Here is a 21,107-nt window from a genome sequence, read left to right on the forward strand (position 1 = left end):
ACTTAAGTCCCTAATTGTCTGCCACTCTTGAATGCAAAAAAAAAAAAAAAAGTTATTGATTTGATACCTAGAGTATGTCTGTTTTATTGATCTCAATTATTGAGTACTAACCAGAAGTTGGGATTCAGACTAACAGATGTCACTGTCAGGACTTTCTCATTAGAGCCCAAGCTGAGGACAAATGCAGGTAAACTGCTTATTCTCTCAAGCCAGTTCTGGCTCTGATTCTCTTTTTTGGCTTACGGGAAGCTTTCAGGAAAATAAAGGTTCTGTAAGCCCCCAAATGTTTTGGTTAGTTGAAGGATATGCTCTGTGATATGCTGGAGCTGCCTCGATAGGAGCAGATAGATCTCTGAATCAGGAAAGCCTACACTCCGTTAATGTCTCCAGGTCTAACTCCTCTGTGAACTGGCTGAGGCCAAGGAAAGTTTAAGTTCAAAGTGTGGCTCCTTCAGTGTTTAGTAAGGTCTTTCATCTCTACCATATCCCTGATACCTCTGTAGACAGTCAAATATGGTTAAAAATGCCCAGGAATTGGGAAAACAGGACAAGTGCCATACCACACACAAGATCACAATGAACCCCTTCAAGACACCAGGCTACAAAGAAGTGATTTCTTTTTATTTTGGCCTAGTACAGCCAAATTTGTTACTTCTCCTGTGTGCTTAAAGGACCATCCTCCTCAAAGGACCGTCCTCCTCCTTCATCACTGAGGCTTCTGCCATATTCATGTCAATGCTGGTCATTTTTAATCTTTGACAATGTGGCAGATACTCACAGATACCAGTTTAATCTTTGAAGAAGCCACCGAAAAGGTCTCTAGGTTTATTTAGAGCTGGCTCTATTCCCTACATAAATTAGAGCAGCCTCAGGATCCCAGGACTTCCCACATCTGACTTCTCAGTGTTGCAAATGGAAGAAGAAATTGTGGCATGAGGCAGCAAGCACCAAAGCTGTAATGATCTTCCTTCAGGGAGTCAATTACATTTGCTGTTTGCCTTATGGCACACGTAGGTGATTACTGTGTGAGGGCCAGGGTGCATTTGTTTAATGTATGCTTGAACTCTTATTACATTTTCCACTCATCTTGCTAGAGCTTTATCTTCAATTACACTCCTTTCCATATGCCCCAAGCTGTTTTTTGTTATAAGGCCAACCTGACCCTCTTATATCCAAAATGTCACTGAATTAAATCAAATTTTTATACTTTTCAACTTGAACAGTTATCTCTCGATGCACATAACAAACAGATAATGAGATCTGCATTTTATTAGACACAGAGGAGCTCGCTGATGTTTAACTATTAGGCAGAACCATTTTGCTGCTCAGTTACAATTACATTATTTTTCTCTATGGCTGGATAGCTGTCAATTGATTTAATTCATTCCAAATGTGTAGTATAATATTTTCCTCAGTGTTGTCTGCATTCAGAGAACTGAATACATTTCTACACTTTTTTCCTAAAAGGGAAGGGACTTCCCTGTAGTTATATTTCTCTACAGTCTAATCTTTTTGCCTCAAAATTTTGTGACAATTTTCCCAAGCTTTGTCTCTGAATCAGGGATGCTTCAAGATCCCATTCTTAGCTTTAAGCATATCCTCAAACCCTGCTCATTTCGATAGGATGAAAGCACATACTTGAAATTAAACAGTCGTGAATGAAGATGAGTTCCTGAAATAAGTAGAGCTTAAAAATGCCCCACTGGCCATGTTCCAAAGGCTGACATGGCCACCATCGAGCTGTAGTGCCCTGACATCCTGTGCTTTATAGTACATGTTCATAATTTATGATTCACACAGTGCTCATAATGATGAAATGATATCAGCATCAAAGTGGGATCCAATCAGTGCAAATATTTCGGTCCATCACAGGCCATGGGAGGATCTGCTCTCTCCCCAGAAGGGCCCAGCTACCATGTGGTTCTCCTGCATGCTGGAGCCGACTCAAACAGTCATAAATAACCCAGTTGGCAAATACCAGAAGGTTACATACCCTCTCTGGTATTGTGTGCTCTGGCTCAGTGCAAGGGGAGGAAGAGAGACATGCACGGAGGCGGGTCTAACCCCCTTTACATTTTAAGCCAACAAGAACAGAAGGATATATGTCATCATTTGCTGCATCTAAATTTGTGGAGGGTAATTTCTCATAATAGGCTGCCTTGATTACTTACAGAACATACCTTGGAGACTGGTCTTGCTTTTGTACAGCAAAAACATGTCTCTTTTCACTCAAAAGGATAAAGGATATAAAAGATAGTAAAGGAGTATTATTATTCAGATAAAGAAAAGAAAGCTTGTTTCAGATAGGGATGCCTTTTTGAGATTTACTAAGCAGTCCACAGGATTTAGATATCTACATTTTAGACATCTCAGTTTAATATAGAAAAAAATCTTATTACATTTCAAAATAATAACTCTCCTTGAAATGAATGGAAAAGACTCATCCAGAGCCATAGATTGCTTCAGAGAATCTATTTCCTCACCTATTTCACTGACATTCACAGAAAGCAGCTGCCATAAATTTTTATAATAAATGCCAGGCATATGGATGGCTAACTCTGTTTGCACAGCCTCAGCCTGTACAGTAAACCTCACCTCTGCAGAACAGTCCAGCTGGTTGTTTATCAGAAATTGTTTGCAAGATGCACCCTGAGGAACCTGCTATGGTTCTCCATGGCCCATGGTGCTCTTTTGTAACACTTGTCATTAATCTGAGGCTGTAATGTGGTATTTAATGGGGCAGACCTCTCACCAGGCAGGAGGGATTACCTGGGACAAGGACATCAGGATTTATGGTTCCTTACAGTCACAGCTGTCATAAAACCAGAAAACCTCCTCAAAAGGAAGAACAGGCACTGTGGAGGCCATTTGTCTTTGTGCAACTTCCTCACAACATGTCAAGCCCAGGATTCCACTTGCAGCTCCCCATCAAGATATGGCCATACTGCAGAAGGGATGATGGCAGGAGAAGGACTGAGCACCAGCAGCCAGACTGGTTAGAGTGATACCAAAACTGGAGGGATGGGAAGCACCCATGTGTGGGCAGCTTTGCAAGACTGAGACTATTGCTAGGAGTCAAAGCCAAGGGACAGGAGATGTCATATGTGTGAATGTTGGATGGAAGGCTTTAAAACATGAAAATCTTAGTGGGGTTTGCATTTTTTTTTCTATTGAATTCTTGGTTGTGGTTGCAGTTGCATTTATAACCCTACTGCCAAGTCAGTTGCTAGTGGTGATGTAGTAAAAGCTGCCTATGTTAACTATTCTAGTGCTCAGGAAAACACAGAAGAAAGGAGAGACAGGAGCATACAATGAAGATGCTGAAATGTGGAGAGGAAGAAGGACACTGACAGTCTGCCCAGAAAGTTCTGAAGTTGTATCAGGTCAGATGAGGAGTCCTTTTAAAAACCAATGATTTCTTTTGTTTCAAAAATGAAATTCAGATTTTAAATACATAAGCCACCTTCTGTGCATTGATGACTTTAATGAAGACACCCCATTAAGTATGCTCGTATGAAACCCTGAATAATTCACTAGTGCCAAAATGGAAGATTTTTACTAAATTTACGCTGAAATCTGGATAAAATCAGAAAAAAAAAAGCTTCAGTCAAAATCTGAAAGCAGAAGGTAACTACAGAAGAAGTAGAAAAAGTATAAACTACAAAAGGAGCCACCAGCTGAGCATGTCCAACCAGGTCCCTTGCCTTTCAGGTCAGTCTCTGTAGGGGCAAGAATTACATGATTCATTGCTTCTAAAGTGAGGAGAGGGCTCTGAAAGGAGAAACTCACTAGTGGCAGATGCCAGCAGCTCCCTCCAAGCCTGGTGGCTTCACCATGTGACAAGGCATGGGTGGGCACACAGCTGTACCCCAGGGCTACTCAGAGATGCTGGCATCAGCCCCTCTTGCTGGATAGGCTTTCCCACCACCAGCTCCTGCAGGAGCATGTTGCTAGTGTCACACATCATGTCCCCAAAGTGGGAGCTAAGCATGAAGCACTAGGGATCTGCTGCAGTTCACATACCACTGGGCCACCACCTCTGAGCTACAGTCTTCCAACTTTGACTCACAGATCAGCAGCCAGAAAAAAAATCTGTTGTTTTTAATAAAATGCAGTGCTAGACAATTAAGAAAGGTCTGGCAACATTTTGCTGTTACCGCAATGAATACTGGTTGTTAAAAATAATGATGCTACTAATAAAAATGCTTGTGAAAAACAGAGAGACACTTAGACATATTTATACAACCACTTCCATCCCATGGGTTCAGGAAATTTTATAGCAGTAGCAAGAAGACTGCTTGATCAGGTGCTTGCTGTGGTAGAAGGGACTAAAACAAAATATTTCTAACATGATACTGTCAAATTATATGAGAGAAATTATGTTTGGAGACCATTAAAAATGGTTTGTTCAAATAACTGGAGAAGTTTGCTATCATGCCTGTGATCCAGGGGCAAGCTCTTTATCAGCCTACAGGAGACATCTGTAAGTTCTTTTCTTGCAAAGACATGGGAGCAGACTCATTTTAGCTGCAGACAGGAAGCGTGTGGTCACATACTACCATTTGACTTTTTCTAACTTGTAAGTAGCTCTTCTTATTTGTATGAACCTCTCCCTCACTTAAATAGCAACACAGATATGAAATATAAATAAACAAAATTCCACAGCTTTCGTATCTTCTCTAATGACCCGCCATGTTGCATGGCTTGAAAATACTGGGAATTCACCTTACTTAAATTAAGAGCATGACCTGGGCAGGCTGCAGCAGGGAAACATCCAGCTAGGCCAAATAATCAGGGGGAAGAAAATATTCCACAGCTGGAAGGAAGCAGCATGTGAATATGAATCTGAGACACTCAACAGTGATACCCAAGCTGAGAAAGCTGTACAGCTATTCCAGTGCTTCCTTTGGCAGGTAGGGATGTGGCTGTGGCTGTTCAGAGATCTCCAGGGAAGGAGGCAGCAACCAAAGGCCTATAAGGAAATCAGGCTGAGTGGAAGAGAAAACACATCCCTTGATGATGACATCAGTTTAATTTTTGCACCTATTACCAACCAGTTACAATAACAAAACTAGTCTTGAATGCTAAAGTGAGAAGAGGTTTGGGAATAAGGAACTCCAACCAGTGGAAGTGGGTTGCCCAGTGAGCATGGAAACACACTGACAAGGAGTCGAAGGGAGTATAATGGGGGTGAAAGTAGGTATATGAAAAAAAGAATTTCTGGCTCAGAAAACAGTTTAGAGTGATTTCTGTTCTTAATGTGGTAAATGGATCCTAAAACATTTTGCCTCTTAGCTCGAAAGAACATTTCCAGACTATGGATGGATGGATGTAAATAAAGATTCAGAAACCTGCCACCTGCAAGGCAGCAGAAAGGTAACCTGGAAACCACCATACAACAGAAAAACTCATGTTCAGCCTCACACTATAACAGCCTTCCCTATAGCTTCACACCTATGCAAATTATCTGTCACAATGCATAAAGCTCAAGATAAACAAACCTCTTCCACAACTTGGCATACGGAAGAAGGGTCTGAACTGAAATGGTAATTGAGTTTTAGAGACCCATCCATTTGCTGTCATCGTGCCATCTGTCTCCCCGGCAGAGTCCTGACAGCTTGCATTGGCAGCTTTGATTGCCAAAGCTCATGTATTAAGTTAGATTTACCTAGGCTTCCCATGCACAGTTTCTTATTTTTCTATGGCCCTGCTATTCTAGATGATTCACAGAACTGCAGGATACCCTGTACTCCCAGAAGCATAATATATTTTGGTATTTTTAAACTTTTTTTTTTTTTAGCCAGAAATATGGATAATATTCTATTGTGGCTTTTAAGCCACCTGTAGATACCAAGTCTGCCAGAGTCCAGAGGAAGACTTGCTTCTAAGGGACTGACCATGGGTAACAGAGATCACAGGTGCTGGTGTATGCATGTGTGAAGTATTTGCTACCATCAGAGTAATAAATGAAAACTGCAGATGCCTTATGAGGGCAGAACCCCCCAAGGCAGGCTCCAAGTTATTGCATTACTGTCATAACTGCTCACTGCAAAGCACCTTTGACTAAAAACCAATATGATGCCTAGCATAACTCTGCTGACTTCCCTGAAATTACACAGATGATTAATGTTGTCCCTTAAGGTATGAAAGAAGAGATAAAATTATTTACATTTCATGTCTTTACCCAGAATGGAACTTTAACTGTGGCAGTGAATGATGTGGGAGTTGCCCTCAGACTTTATTAAGTTACGTTCCAGCTGGTCCTCTGACCACGAACACGTTTTTCACTATGCAAGAACAAAGGGTTTAATTCCAGCAGGAGTTAATTCATGTTGGGCAGAAGACAGATAAACACTCCTGGCAGTCCATTTACTGAGACCTACGCAGCAGTGCAAGGTACCAGAGTCCATCCTGCCTTTAGGCCAAAGGGATTGTGGCCACATCCAAAAGACGCAAGCACTGAGACATCACTGGCTTTACAAAAGAGAGGACTATGCTCTGGGCAAGGCAAGAGGCTGCTCTGTTGAACAGCTTTTGTTCTCGTTCTGCTTTGTTCCTGTTTCAGAATTAAACAACCTTTTAGTTATGTCACTGAAGTTATTTTCCTGATTTTGACTCGATAGAGTAATTTTCTTTTTAGTAGCTGGTACAGGGCTGTGTTTTGCATTTAGGATGAGGATAATGTTGATAGCACACTGATGCTTTAGTTGTTGTTAAGCAGTGCTTACCCTAAGTCAAGGACTTCTCAGCTTCCCGTGCTCTGCCATCAAACAAGTGCACAAGGAGCCAGGAAGGGGCATGGCCAGGACAGCTGACCCCAACTGGCCAGAGCGATATTCCACACCACAGAACACCATGCCCAGTATATCAACAGAGAGCAACTGGCTTGGAGCCACTGCTCACTGCTCAGGGATGGGCTGGGCATCCATCAGCAGGTGTTGAGCAATTCTGTTGTGCATCTCTTGTGTCTCTTGGACAGCATTCCTCTTTCTCCCTCTTTTTTTTTCATTAGTACTGGCAGTAGTATCATTATTATTATTGTTTCAATTATTAAACTGATCCTATTTCAATCCATGAGGTCCACTTTTTTTTCCCTGTTCTGCTCCCCACTTGGGAGGGGGCAAGTGGCTGCATGGGATGACAGTCATTCAGTTGGTGGCTTCCTAAAGAAAGCTTGCATGCCCTAAACTGGATTAGACCTGCCTGAGGGATAGTTTTTTACAAATAAAAAGCCAAGAGGATTTCAACTCATTGTTTTACTTTCTGTCCCTAGACAGAAAGACTTTTCAAAGTTCTTCATAAGCATCCAAACCAACAGAACATGATCTGGCAAAGAGGTCACTCAATGGGACACTGTGAGGATGTGGGGCATTCAGGTCCTCCTTGTTCTTGCTCCAAGGTACTCCTACAATCCTACAGAGTCTCCTACTAATACACAACAGGATTAATCTCTGCTTCTCAGTCAGGGACTTGCTCTGCTTTGAAGTAAGTAATTACATGTTACTGGGAGAGAAAGACTGACTCCAACTGTGTCCCTTGGCTGGCATGTTAGAAAACGCCAAGTAAGTCCATGCTCCAGTAAATATGTGATTATTAACCAGCTGCAACCCCAGAAACCTGAGAGAGAGCTACCCAGAGCAGCCAGCTGCTTGGCAGTGGAAATACTTACAGGAGCTACAAAGCATCACGATCCAAGCTTGTAGCCTGAGCTTCGATGCTTTGAAGCTTGGTCACCTTGGTTGGAACTAGATGATCTTTAAGGCCCCTTCTAACCCAAACCATTCTATGATTCTGTGATCTTGGTTTCAGGACACTAGAGTGACATTAGAACTGAGGATGGGCTCTGAGAGTATGAGAACAACCTCACAGTCTGTGCATTTTTACTGTGGTCTTGTTTGACCATTCTGCAATAGAAGAGTGGGTGGTCTGCAATTGTGTTCAAAAAGCACGGCTGGATGTGGTGTGAGGCTGGACTGAGGCTGGTTGCAAATTGAATGAAATTCAAGTGACAAATACCTGAGGTTTAGAAATTGCTGTACAGGATGCACACTTACTGAGCAGTCTGGCTGGCAACTGAGCACAGCTTTCAGTAGTGGTGTATATACACAGTGAGAATATGTGTTCCTTTAATCCTTGTATAACCTAGCAGCTCCACCTACCCTGTAGACCGAAATTCTCATTCATTCATTGAGCATGCCCAGCAAAAACTCCTCCTGAGCCTTACTCCTTCCTCTCCCTTTTCTGCCAGTTACAAGGGCAGAGGTTCTAAAGATCTGCACAGAGATTAACAATATAAATCCATTCACCCTTTTCCCAGGAGTAGATAATACTTGGATGTGCATTTAGGCAGTGGCACTGATTGCATTGTGAATTCCCTCCTAACCTCCAACCATCAGATACGTATTTTGAAGTGGAAGGTACCTCCAGTAAATGGCATTTAGTAGCAAGCATTATTTAATGTCTTTACTGGAGGGGATGCTGCTAAACCCAGGAAAGTCCTGTCACTTCTAATTCCTCTGGCTCCATCAGCAAAGATGTGAGATAATCCTGACTTTGTAATATAGATCCTTTTCTCAGAGACTTTCACAGATGTGATCATTCCACAAGCATTATCCTCTAGCTAAAGATCCCAGCCTTCTGCTCACTTAATAAATATCAACAGTTCTGAGAAAATGAATGGTCTTACTAATCTGTGTAAAGTAAACAGCATTTTGTCCTTAAAAATAACAATATTTAGTCACCTCCAGAATCTGGTGCATTCAGCCAAGGCACATAAAGAATGCAGAATCAAAATTGTGAAATGATCTAGGTTGGAAGGGACCTCTAGAGATCACCTGGTCCAGCCCCATTGAAGAGGGGCTAACTTCAAAGTCAGATCAGGTCACTCGCAGTGCTGTCCAGCTGAATATTGGACATCACTAAGGATGGAGATTTCACAACCTCTTTGAACTGATTTTAGAGTTTGACCACTCTCCAAGGGAATATTTATTTCTTAATTTCTAATTGGAATATAGAATCATAGAAGGGTTTAGGCAGAAAGGAACCTGAGACATCATCTAGTTCCAACCACTCTGCCATGGGCAGGGACACTTTCTGCTAGAACAGAGTCCCATCCAACCTGTCCTTGAACACTTTCAGGGATGGGGCATCCACAACTTCTCTGAGCTACCTGTTCCAGTGTCTCACCACTCTCACAGGAAAGAATTTCTTCCAATTTAATGCTAGCTTAATCCAATCTAAACCTACCCTCCCTCATCCTAAAGCTGTTACCTCTTGTTCTATCATTCCATACCCTTTTAAAAGGTCCCTTTCCATGTCTCTTGTAGCCTCTTTAGGTACTGGAAAGCGCTATAAGGTGTCCCCAGAGCCTTCCCTTCTCCAGGCTGAACAACCCCAACTCTCTCAGCCTGTCTTCACAGCAGAGGTGCTCCAGCCCTCTGGGCATCTCCATGGCCTCCTCTGGACTCACTCCAACAGGTCCATGTCTTTCCTATATTGGGGGACCCAGAACTTAATGCAGCACTGCAGGTGGGGTCCCACACGACTGGAGCAGAGGGGCAGAATCCCCTCCCTCCAGCTGCTGGTCACCCTGCTTGTAGTGCGGCCCCAGGACATGGGTGGCTTTCTGGGCTGCCAGTGCACGTTGCCAGATCACATTGAGCTCCTCATCAACCAACACCCCCAAGTCAGCACCTGATGTTGTGATCCTCACTTGTTGCATCCCATCCAACCCCTGCACCTCTAAGGAGAGTTTGCTTTCACCCTCTCTATACCCACCCCTGAGGTAGCTGGAGACAGCAGTAAGATTTTCCTCTTAACCATCTCTTTTTAGGAGTGATAAACTCAGTTCTTCCTGTCTTTACATATCATATGCAGGTCTGCTCATCACCTTGATTACCTTTGACTGGACTTCCCCTGGTGAGGAACCCCAAATCAGACATAAAATTCCAAGGTTTGTTGGATAGAGGGAAACAGTTATAACCCTAAACCTGACGGACACAATCTTGCTCATATATAGGCCAGGATGCTCCTGCTCCAGGATGTGTCCAAGAGACCCATGAGGTCCTCCTCTCAATAAGAAGGTTGTCTGACCAGTCAGTCCCCAACCTGCACTCTTGTATAGGACTCTTCCATCCCAAGTGCAGACCTATGCATTTCCATATACATACACACACACATATATATTTGTCTACATTCTCTATTTCCCTTTACTTCTCAACTGACCCATTCAACTCCAGCATCTGCCAACATATATTTTTTAAAGTCGAGTAAGTAAGATAATGAAAATATTAATGATTTTTCATGAGAACATAATCTAGTTTTACTTCTTTAGATTTAATACATTTTATTTTCATTTCCCTTTTAATGTACTTTTTGTCTATTTGTTCCTGAAACAAAAAATAATAATTTATTTTCAGGAGAACATATTTTGTAATTTGTGGTTGATTCTATTAATTCTGGGTCATAGGTTTTTCTGGGGAGAGTCCACGCAACAAAAAGCTCTCAGCCCTGGCAGTTGCTAAGTGTTTTGATCAATATAATGACAGTCAAGGGTGTTTTGCACCTTACAAACCAGGAATTTTAAATCAAGAGGCTTTATGAAAGCCTGCAAACCCTATTTGTCTTTTGAGTTGTAAGTAAAAAACCTACTCATTCCAAAATGGTCAGTATTGTTGTATATAAAAGATAAAATAATAATTTCTCCCCCCAAAAGATGGCAGTTTATTTCCAAAAATATGACATAGTCTCTAAGGCTACATCTGTTCCAGTACTACAATAGGATCCCTGGTTCTGACAATGAGTAGCACGGCACTGAATGAATCCATAGGGGAAGATCCCGTTCCACTAGAACAAGGTTCTGGACCTGTTTTGGATATGCTGCTTTGCCTTTCCTGTGGTAGCACGGAGGAACAAGTAGCAGCAATAGAAAACATCTTGTTCATTACCCGTTGTTATTGTAACTTGCTGTTTTAATTTAAAATTTCAGAGAGATTCAGGAGAGGCAGGAGGAAGCCCCAGTTTGGTTTTACCCTCCATATACCACGAGCATGGAATACATCGGGTGCTCCCTGAACATCTCCTCTGTTTGTGTCTTCTCCCCAACTCTCTCAAACTGCAGTTCACCAGCAAATGCCATTGTCACCTGATCTTAACACAAATGCCTTTCCTTCCTTCTCCCCCAAGAGATGCAAACTGTGAGCCCCACGTTAGTGTCTGCTGGCTTCTCACCTCACGTGTCTGACCCAAAAGCCCTTTGGACCTGTTATCCCAGGGCTGTCTGGAGAAGCAGAGTGCCAGCACCAGCGCAGCCCTGCCTGGATGCCATCCAAGGCTTGTGGGCTGGAGCTGGCTGGCATCCCTACATGGAGCTGGGGCACAGGGAATCCTGCTCGGTGGGGTTAAATTCTGACTTCTGCAATGAAGCCCAGAATCCCTCTGCTCATCGCAATTAGTGTGCTAAAAACCAGGGGAAATTCTCAAGCATTTCAACAATGGCTAATGTTATTAAATGAACAATTAATAAGAGCAGTCAAGTGAATGATTATTTCTAATAAAAGGCTCGACAATTGCTAACAAGTTAGGAAATGCCAGCGCAGAAGTTCTCAAAGAAATAATCCCCTGCCACATTGCCCCTACACAGCATAACCGGGGTTACTAACAGGTTTGCTGGGAGCAGACTGTAGCTTATCTGGGAGCAAGGAAATTCCCGTGGCGCCTCACTAACACATTTTTAGAGGAGCCCAGGGACAATTTCACAGGGATGCTAACTTTCTGCGGCTGGTACGGAATACGCCCCGAGGGGGAGAAGCCACCCCGAGACAAAGCCGGGGCTGATTCCCGCACAATGCGGGCAGCGGGCTGGCAGGGGATGGGCAGCGGGCAGGGCAAGGACAGCGGGAAGCGGGCTGGGGTAGGGGCAGGGGACGGGCAGGGGCAGCTGGCTGGGGCTGGGGCCGCCGGCTCTGCCCTCCCGCTCGGCCCGGCGCCGGTTCCGACCCGCACGGACATGACTAAGCAGCACCTCTCCCTCCGCGGCCGCTCCCGCCGGGCTGCCCGCCCCGCACCCGCGCACGGCGGGACTCACCTGCCCGCCCCGGCCCCGCCCCCCCGCGGCGCGGCTCCTCCGCAGGGGCCGCCGCTCCTCCGCCCCGCTCCGGCCGCTCCGAGCCGCCCCGCTCCAGCCGCGCACCCCCCGCGCCCGCGGAGCCGCCGCCTCTCGCCGCCGGGGCGGGCCGGGGGCTGCCGTCAGCCGCGGCTGACGCAGGGCTCTTCCTGCCGGGGATGAAGCCCCCCGCGGCCGCCAGCCGGCAGCCCCCGCGCCCGGAGGCACTCGGGGCGGCCGGAGACCCCCCGCGCCCGCGGTAGGGCGGCGCTTTCCCCGCTCCCGGCGCGGGCAGCGCAGCGCCTCCCGCCGCCGCCGCGCCCGCAGCAGCCCCGGAGCAGCCCCGCAGCCCCGGCATGGAGAGCCCGCTCAACCTCAGCTGCTCCGCCGATACGACGCCGGACACCGGCAACAGGAGCGGGTCCTCCGCCGGCCCCGAAGGCGGCCAGGCCCATCTCTCCGTCTTCAGCGTGTTGGTCCTCACCCTGTTGGCCATGCTGGTGGTGGCCACGTTCCTCTGGAACGGGCTGGTCCTGGCCACCATCCTCCGCGTGCGCAGTTTCCACCGGGTACCCCACAACCTGATGGCCTCCATGGCCATCTCCGACGTGATGGTAGCAGCCCTCGTCATGCCCCTCAGCTTGGTGCACGAGTTGTCCGGGCGGCGGTGGCGGCTGGGCCGGTCGCTCTGCCAGGTGTGGATCTCCTTCGATGTGCTCTGCTGCACTGCTAGCATCTGGAATGTCACGGCCATTGCCCTCGACCGCTACTGGTCCATCACCCGCCACCTGGAGTACACACTCCGCACCCGGCGCCGCATCTCCAACATCATGATTGCCCTCACCTGGGCACTCTCTGCCTTTATCTCTCTGGCTCCACTGCTCTTTGGCTGGGGAGAAACTTACTCAGAGGACAGTGAAGAGTGCCAAGTCAGCCACGAGCCTTCCTACACCATCTTCTCCACCTTTGGGGCCTTCTACCTACCCCTCTGCGTGGTGCTCTTTGTGTACTGGAAGATCTACAAGGCTGCCAAGTTTCGAATCGGATCTCGCAAGAGCAACTCCATCACCCCCATTACACCAGAAGCACTGGAGGTAGGTCAGCTTGGTTGTGTTTGGCTGGGGTCAAGCGCTGGCAGCAGGCAAGCCTTTGCCAGAAGTGGGGGAAACCTAGACCAAAAATGTGCAAGTGAACAGTGATCCACCAAAGCCCTGTGGACCCTGGAGACTTCCAAGGGAAAGCAGACAGCAAAGCTTGCAAACCCAGGCTGTTGGCTCCTTCTGAGCCCCCAGCTGTGAGCACTCAAGGTGTAGCTAAAGTAACTTTGGGCAGATTGTGAGCCTGAGCTCCACGTGGGCGAGCGGTGACTCACAGATGTCCCCCCGTGGAATGCTGAATCAGTGCTCACCGGCATGAGTAAGGGGTCACCATCCCTCCCATGGGGAGGCAAGGGGAGGGTGGATGGATGGGGTGCTGTGTCTGCTGGGGATAATACCCTGGCAACCAGAGCTGTGGCTTTGGGAACACTGTGAATTTACCCAGACAGAAAACACGTGCAGAATGTCCTTGGAAATCTTTCCTAATCGTGACTGCATTGTGTCAGTTCATCCCAGGCACGGTGACTCTGCACTGTAAAGATTTCTTGCCGGGAGGAAGCAAATGTGTGCTAATTTTCTTTCCTCTCCTGCCAAGAACTCTTAAACTCAATGGGTTTAGAGAAAGTAAGCAGACTTCTGTGCACGGCATGTGGGTGTGTGCCTGTTCTGCTGATCAGATTGTAAGTGGGGAAATAATCTTATTGTGCTGCTGTGTGAGCAACCCCATGTACCCTCAGTACTCTCTCTAGTTTCTAATCTCACTTTAATTAGTCTCCATCACCCAGAGGAGGTCGTACAGCCACCTTCCTTTCAGTTAGAGCGTGACGTGGATAGCCTGTGTTTCCCCTGGAGCCTTGGCCCTCGCTGGCATTGTTTGGCTCTGTACCTGCTGTGTGGGATCACCTGACTGGAGTACATATGGTGCAACTTGTGTTTGTGTTTGGCAGGTAAAAGAAGCTGCCCAGCAGCCACAGATGGTCTTCACTGTCCGTCACGCCACTGTTACGTTCCAGACGGACGGAGACACGTGGAGAGAGCAGAAGGAAAAGAAAGCTGCCCTGATGGTGGGCATCCTTATTGGGGTCTTCGTGCTCTGCTGGATCCCCTTCTTCATCACAGAGCTCATCAGCCCACTCTGCTCGTACAACATCCCACCCGTTTGGAAGAGCATTTTTCTATGGCTGGGCTATTCAAATTCCTTTTTTAATCCACTCATCTACACTGCTTTCAACAAAAACTACAACAATGCCTTCAGGAACCTATTCTTTAGGCAGCAGTGAACAGAAAAAGCTTTCCTGCTGCCCCAGGAAGCTGATTTCAAGTGTCAGTGTTTTCTACCAAATTCCTGAGGAAGTTCAAAGCCACAGATACCGAGATGATGCTAAAAACGCATCGCCATGGGTCGTATGTCCCAGCAACAGTCCCAGTCCCTCAGCAGGCTCTACATCCCAGCCTCTCAGCTGCTATTTTTCCTGCGAGTAGCATGTAAGGGCTTCTCCTGCCAGCAGCCTGGCATCCTCGCTCCAGTGCCCCGCTGTGTTCCTCCTGCCTCCCCAGTGACACTCTGTTTGGTAGCACCAAAGGTGCGGAGGAGTCCACTGGCAAAGAAACATTGGTTTGGCCACTGCTGGTGTCTCATAGCAGTAATCAGCTTTGTCCCATGTGCAAAGCTGGGACCCTATAACATCAGGAGGTTTTGTGATTACATATGAGAGTAGGTATTTTATGGCTTGGCTGAAAATGTGATTTGTCTTGTCTTTCACTGGTAAAGTCTGCAAAGTCTTTATTTTTGGGAAATAAAACCCTTGGTAAGGGTTAAGTGCAGGCTACAAGTACCAAGCCTTTTCTCACATACTTTATGAACAGCAAATTGTGTCTATTTGCTTTTGGATTCTATGTAGCACGTTTGTTTTAAAGAAAAATACTTATTGTGAAAGCTGAATGCATGGTGTACCCTGGAATGAGAGAGAATGCATGGGAAACTCGCCTCTCGTTCCCTGACTGCTACATGTGAGCATCTGCCTCAGACCTTTATGTTTAGAAATACCAGCTGTAAATGCTAATCTTTGTGCCTGTTGTTTCCCATTTTAGAACATAAATGTATTTTGAGCAGCTGTGGGCAGGTTTCCTCTAGTTTCAGGGGATGCAAGGGGTGTATTTCAAGTTGCTTGTCAATGAGGAACTGTGTTTTACTGTTTCTGAGTGCAATCCAGAAAACTTGAAACCAAAGCAAAGACCCCCCTTTGTTTCCATGAGCACTGGGTTGCAGGCAGAGGGCAGTTAATGACAGATGATGTTTCTTTCTGGAAGCGTAATCAAACCATGGAGCTTCTCTTCTGCAAGGACCAGACTTGAATATTTCTTTTTCTGCCCACCTGTCCTTCTCTTCCTGCCCCTCTAAGGCTCCATCCCCCATGGTTGTTACTGCTCTTTTGCCTCCCTGCCTTTCCACATTGCCAACTTAATTATAGTGTTGGTATTTCACTCCTAGAATTAGAGTTACACACTTTATACTGCGCTGCTGAAAGACTGGCAGGTCTGCAGATAAAGGAAAGCATTCGTTTTAACTTAGTTAGGGGCAGCCACTGAAATCAGACCAGAACTGAAATGGTGGAAAAAAAGACAAGATGGAAATCAGAACGACCTGATTTCATGTCAGATATCTCAAGAAGAGATAAAATGGAAAGATGTCAATTAATCATGGTAAAGCTCCCTGAGGGTGGGTAGTATTGATTTCTATCTTTAGTAGACTGTGAGACATCAGATGTTAAAATTGTCACTGGTCCTTTAAACCAGTCAAAAATCCTGGCAGAGTTGGCAATAAAAGCCCTTTTTTCTTTTGCTGTCCCTGGACAGGTGAAAATGGAAGCAGAGGTCAGGGTGCTCTCTAGTGTTGCAGCACTTTCAGGACCAGTTAGACAAACATCCATCAGCACTGATAGGGACATGGTCGATCCTGCCTTGTGGCAGGAGGAGAAATAGGATGGCCCTTGAGATCTTCCTTAACACTATCTTATGAAAGTCTGTTAGAAATACTAGGTAAAAACCTGCCCTCACTGAAAGCAATGGACAATTTTTTAGTGATTTCAAATGAATCAGATTTTTATGTGGCATGTCTTGTCTCGTGAAAGCATAGTTTTCATGTTAATTAATTCAAGGAGAAGATGGGTGGGATGTGAGTAATCTTCTAACTCCCGTGAAAGAGGCTCTGACCTGCCCTAACCATGTGCCAATCTTTACAACTAGTAAAGAGCATTTTCTCTCTTTGTTACATATTTTAAAATACTACTAGTGAGATCTCTGATGTATCAAAAATTGTAATAAACTCTTGAGCTGCTTTTTTTTGCTGAGTATATAAAGACTGTGCTGCTTTCTCTGGACAGTCCATAACTGATGCTGAGTTGTTCCATTTGGGAACTGCTGCTTTTGTTGTGCCAAGGGTTGTTTAGCCAAAAATGACTTGGAAAAAATGCTTCCTTTTTCACGCCAGAACTTCAGCTAAACTTGATGGTGCCTGAAAATAGGTGACTATTTCTTAGGCCCCCAGAGTGACACTTTAAACACTTTAAAGCATGGATTACCTGGGAAGTTGGACCTTAGTTCCCCATTTTCACACCTAACACCATGTCTACACAACCCTCTGTCAGTCCCAGCTGTGTGCATGCCATTTTTATTTGCTTTTTGATGGGTGTTGCAGATTCTCTGTCTCTGTTGTGTGGGGTCCTTGTGCAGGCTGTGGAATCAGCTGCAAGCTCAAATTAATGTCCACTGTAAGCAGACAAAAGTTAAACCAAGATCAGTGGGAAATTTCCCTACTTTTGCTGCCGTTTGGTGCTGGGGTGAAGCTGCCTTTCGTTACACCCTGTGTGTGCTCATGCTGTGCCTTAAACAGTGACAGGGAGATAGGAGATAATTTTAAAGTGACACTAGATAGTTCTAATTTGCCTGTAGTCAGGAGTAGTCCACCGTCCTGGTGTAAATTACATTCACATTTAGTTGACAGGCCACATCTAATACAATCATTTTCTGCAAAAAAACCAGCTTCCAGTTGGTCATAAGATTTGTTCTTTTAAATCTTGACAAAAGTAGCAGCTTTTTTGTTGGACAATTCCCACAGCTCATACTTGAGACCTAACACCATGGTTAGGTAACACTTCTTTTCTGAAGATCATTCCTACAATGCAATATGACCAGGCGGGGAAAATATCATTACTCTGGAGGTTGCACTACAGAATCATATTGAAACATGCCACAAAGACCTCAGCACAGGGAGGTGGCACAAAGAAACCTGGACATCTGATCTGGGCTTTGAGGCTTTTTACAAACCTCTCATTATTCAAACACAGATGCTGAGTGGGCTCCCAGAGATGCAAATCATGTTTGAAGACATAGGCAACCACAGCTTCAAAGGAAGCATCTTGTACCTTCTTGTTCCCATTTATACACAGAATCAGTGGTGTGAAGAGATCTGCCTCACCGAGGCTTTGTGAGGATTAATTACTAAATGTTTATCATGTACCAGGAAGGTGGAACGCTCTGGTTTGAATGCCGAGCAGCATTATAAATTGAGCTTCTATTTAATTCCTCGGAAGAAAGTTATTACCCATTATTATTGAGTTTTGTATGCAATTTAGTGGCTATATAATACTTCCAGAAAAGATTTCACTAACCTGCTCACACCTGCAATTAATTTAGTTCCCTCTCAATGCCCTGACAATGCAATGAACATCTGTATGGGAGCTCGGTAGTGAGGGCAGCATGTGCTGAATTCTGGCTGCTGAGCCTCGCCTCGCGATGCTGAGCGTATGCTGTCAAGGTTCAAGGAGCAGCAGCTCTCTAGGCAGTCTGCTCCGAGTTTCTTTCATTTTTTAGGGAGGACAAGAAAAGATCACTGAAGAATGCCCGTGGATTACCTGACAGGTTGGCTAACCACCTTCCTCCTCCACCCTCAGCCTGTTGGCATTTCTTCTCAGTGCGGGCAGGCCAGGAAGGTGACTCCAGGACATGCACCGGTCCTGCGCGGCCAGAGGTGAGCCACGCATGACTTCATCCCCTGGCAATAAGGGCTTTTCATAACAATTACTGCTAGGAGACATGTCCTTTAGACTGTCAGCAGCAGCTGAAAGTGGGAGTTTCCTGGAAGTAAAGTTGCAGGTAATGAAAGAAATTTTGCCTGACAAAGGTAATTAATGACTATTCCTTCCAGCAATCCCCGTGGTGAGGTGCGACTTGACAAAGTGTCAAAGAGATTTTTGCAAAGTAGTGGTTTGAGCTGCTTTGTTCATTGTGTTTTACTCTTGGACCCCTTATTTTACCATCACTGGTAGAACATCCCCATGGGACTCCAGTGAAGTCATGGTGAACATGATACAGGCACCATGAATTCTCCGTGTAAGAACACATCCGTGGCAAAATTAGCATCCCCACTGTGATACACCCTGGCTGAAAATGATGACACTGCCACCATTTCATCAAATGTAAGACATGGCAAAGAGCTCTTTAAATCCTCATTATTTTTAGTTACACTGAGGTGCTGAGGAAGTTGCAAAAGACTGGAAGAGAGCTGGAGCTGTGCCAGTATTTTAAAAAGGCGAATTTAGAGAGCCAAGTATTTCTAAGACAAATGCTGTTACTGATTTACAGCTTGAAATTGATCCTTGGCAAAAAAAGTGGAGGAGCTGATAAAGGACTTGGTGAATAAAAAATTACAGAAAATAAATATAATTAAAATAAATCACATTGATGTCTTTGATTGCAGTGCATGGTTCACTGCTGATGGTGATATAAGGTATTCACTCAATAATGAATCTGGCTTGACAACATTTAATGCCTCCATCAAAAATTGAAGAAGAAACCAATATGAGGTTCAAACTGTCCAATAATTGCTAATGACTTATGGACTGGGAAAGGTGTAAATACAGAAAATAAGGTCACTTCTAAAGAGAAACAAGGATGAAAACTGGTTGGGAGCATTTCAGCCTGGTGTGAGGGAAAGGCATGTGTCCAGGAGCAGCGGGATGGGGCCCTGGTTGAAGGAGGAGAGACAAGGCTGTGATGGGGTGTATCAGGAGCTAAACATATGGGACTTTTCAGCATTTCAGGAACAAGCAGGCTTATTTCTTGCCTGTGCATGGGCTATGTCCAGCTGTGGGTTTTATTCTGGTCACTGGAAGAGAGGCTGCGATTTCAGTTCATTGCCTTTTTGCTCTTCCCTCCTCCTCACCACTGCCAGGCAGTGAGGCTCAGCATTGCCATTCTGTGTCATTTCCCATGCTGGCCAAATCAAATACTGTTCGTAATCATCCTCAAAGGCAAGACAGATGGGCCCTTTGCCTGGATCCTGCAGTGCATTGTTGTTGTTCTTCTGTCTGTTTCAGCAGTGGGATCAACAGCTTCTGTGATGCTGAAGCCCCACTGCTGCTGGTGGATGGGACCAAACAGAGCTGGGTGCAGCTCCAGGGGTTATCCATGGAGCAGGCACTGCGCCACCACTGCTCTCTGACAGGAACTAGGATGGGGAAAGATAAAACTGGAGCTATACCCTCTCCCTGGTTTTCTGCTGGAGCCACTCCCAACAAAACAGTTTCTAATCCCGTTTCTAGTCCCCTCCCTGCTTCTGGTGAGACCAAACCTGGCCAGGCAGCCCCTGCCACAGATCTGTTCATCTCTGCAGGAAGGAGAAAGAGATGGGTAAAACCTTTCTCCACTCTAATTGCAGGAAAAAAGTTCCCCAGCCCTGCCTTCCTGGGAGAGGACACAAAGTCTGCATCGCTGAGGCACCCCCTCTGCCCACTTCATTCCCTTCCCACTGGTTGCTGCAGAGGGTGAACACCACTGTATCATTCCAAACTGCCTGCTGCTCACCAGGTTCTGAGTCTGTGCCAGTGTTGGGCTGAAACTTTGCATTTTTCATCTGTTCAGGGCTGCAGCCTGAGATCAGCGCTTCTTCCTTGTGCTTTTCCATCCCCAAGTCCTGGTTAAGCACAGGTCCCACCAGCCTCAGCTGGAGGGCAGCCTTTCAAAATTAGCATCTTTGTTGGGGAATAAGATCTCCTTGTCTCTGGGCTCAAGATGCCAAACCAGTAACTGAGGTGCCACAAAACCCCAAGATCTGCTTCTTCTTGTCCGAGCTACTGTGAATCAATGTTTGGCTCATCTGGGTCTTCACACGACACCTGGTTGGGCAGTCCCAAAGCTTAAACCATGTCCAGTCAGGTTCACCTTGCTAAGGTCCATCACATGTCCCAGCTTTTTACTGCTCTCCTGTGGTGCTGTTCTGGAGCTACGGATATGGGGAAAATGTTCACACATTGGTCAGGGTGCTGCCTCCACAGCGCCTACCTGGCATGGCACAGCTGGACCAAACAGGGCTGTTTCCAACCCAAAAGAGCCTGTGTCACATAGACCATGGTGAAAATTGATGCGACCACCTCGCAACCCTCTAAATATGCTCACAGCCTGATATCCTGCCCCACAAGCTACCTGTGCTGCTGTCAGGCAGAGTTTAGAGGGCAAAAGCAGAACCTGTGGTCACGTATTTTCACAGTTTGAGTGGAGACCTGCCTTTGAGGAGGGGGGAGGGATAATTTTGGTGCGTTGCCAAATGGCTCTTTCGGTGGGCACCGGAGCATATGGAGCCTCTCGCACAATTGCCTGGGAGCTGCAGGTCTGTGATGTTTTTTCTCTCCTCAGCTGCTCACCTGACGCCAAAGTTTCCAGGTGCATTAAGGCAGGATGCTCCCACCGTGCACCTTGAACCTTCCACCTGCCCATCACGGCGCTGGGGTGAATATTAAACTGACAGCAGATGTGAAGTGCAAGTACACTTGCTGGCACAAGGGGTTACTCAATATCTGGAATTTGAACGGAAAAAGAAACTGCGAGCCCATGGTATTAAGCAATTAAGC

At 45.9% G+C, this 21,107-nt stretch overlaps 1 protein-coding gene across 1 annotated transcript; it reads left to right on the forward strand.

Moving 5' to 3' along the window:
* The first annotated feature begins 12,428 nt into the window (after positions 1-12,428).
* Positions 12,429-16,553, forward strand: HTR5A (5-hydroxytryptamine receptor 5A). Its single transcript, XM_032099032.1, has 2 exons — positions 12,429-13,197; positions 14,148-16,553. The coding sequence occupies exons 1-2, from the start codon at positions 12,460-12,462 to the stop codon at positions 14,478-14,480; spliced, it is 1,071 nt and encodes a 356-aa protein (XP_031954923.1). The 5' UTR covers positions 12,429-12,459; the 3' UTR covers positions 14,481-16,553.
* Positions 16,554-21,107: the final 4,554 nt, after the last annotated feature.

This window comes from Corvus moneduloides, chromosome 1, assembly GCF_009650955.1.
Source record: "Corvus moneduloides isolate bCorMon1 chromosome 1, bCorMon1.pri, whole genome shotgun sequence".
Classification (NCBI taxonomy): domain Eukaryota; kingdom Metazoa; phylum Chordata; class Aves; order Passeriformes; family Corvidae; genus Corvus; species Corvus moneduloides.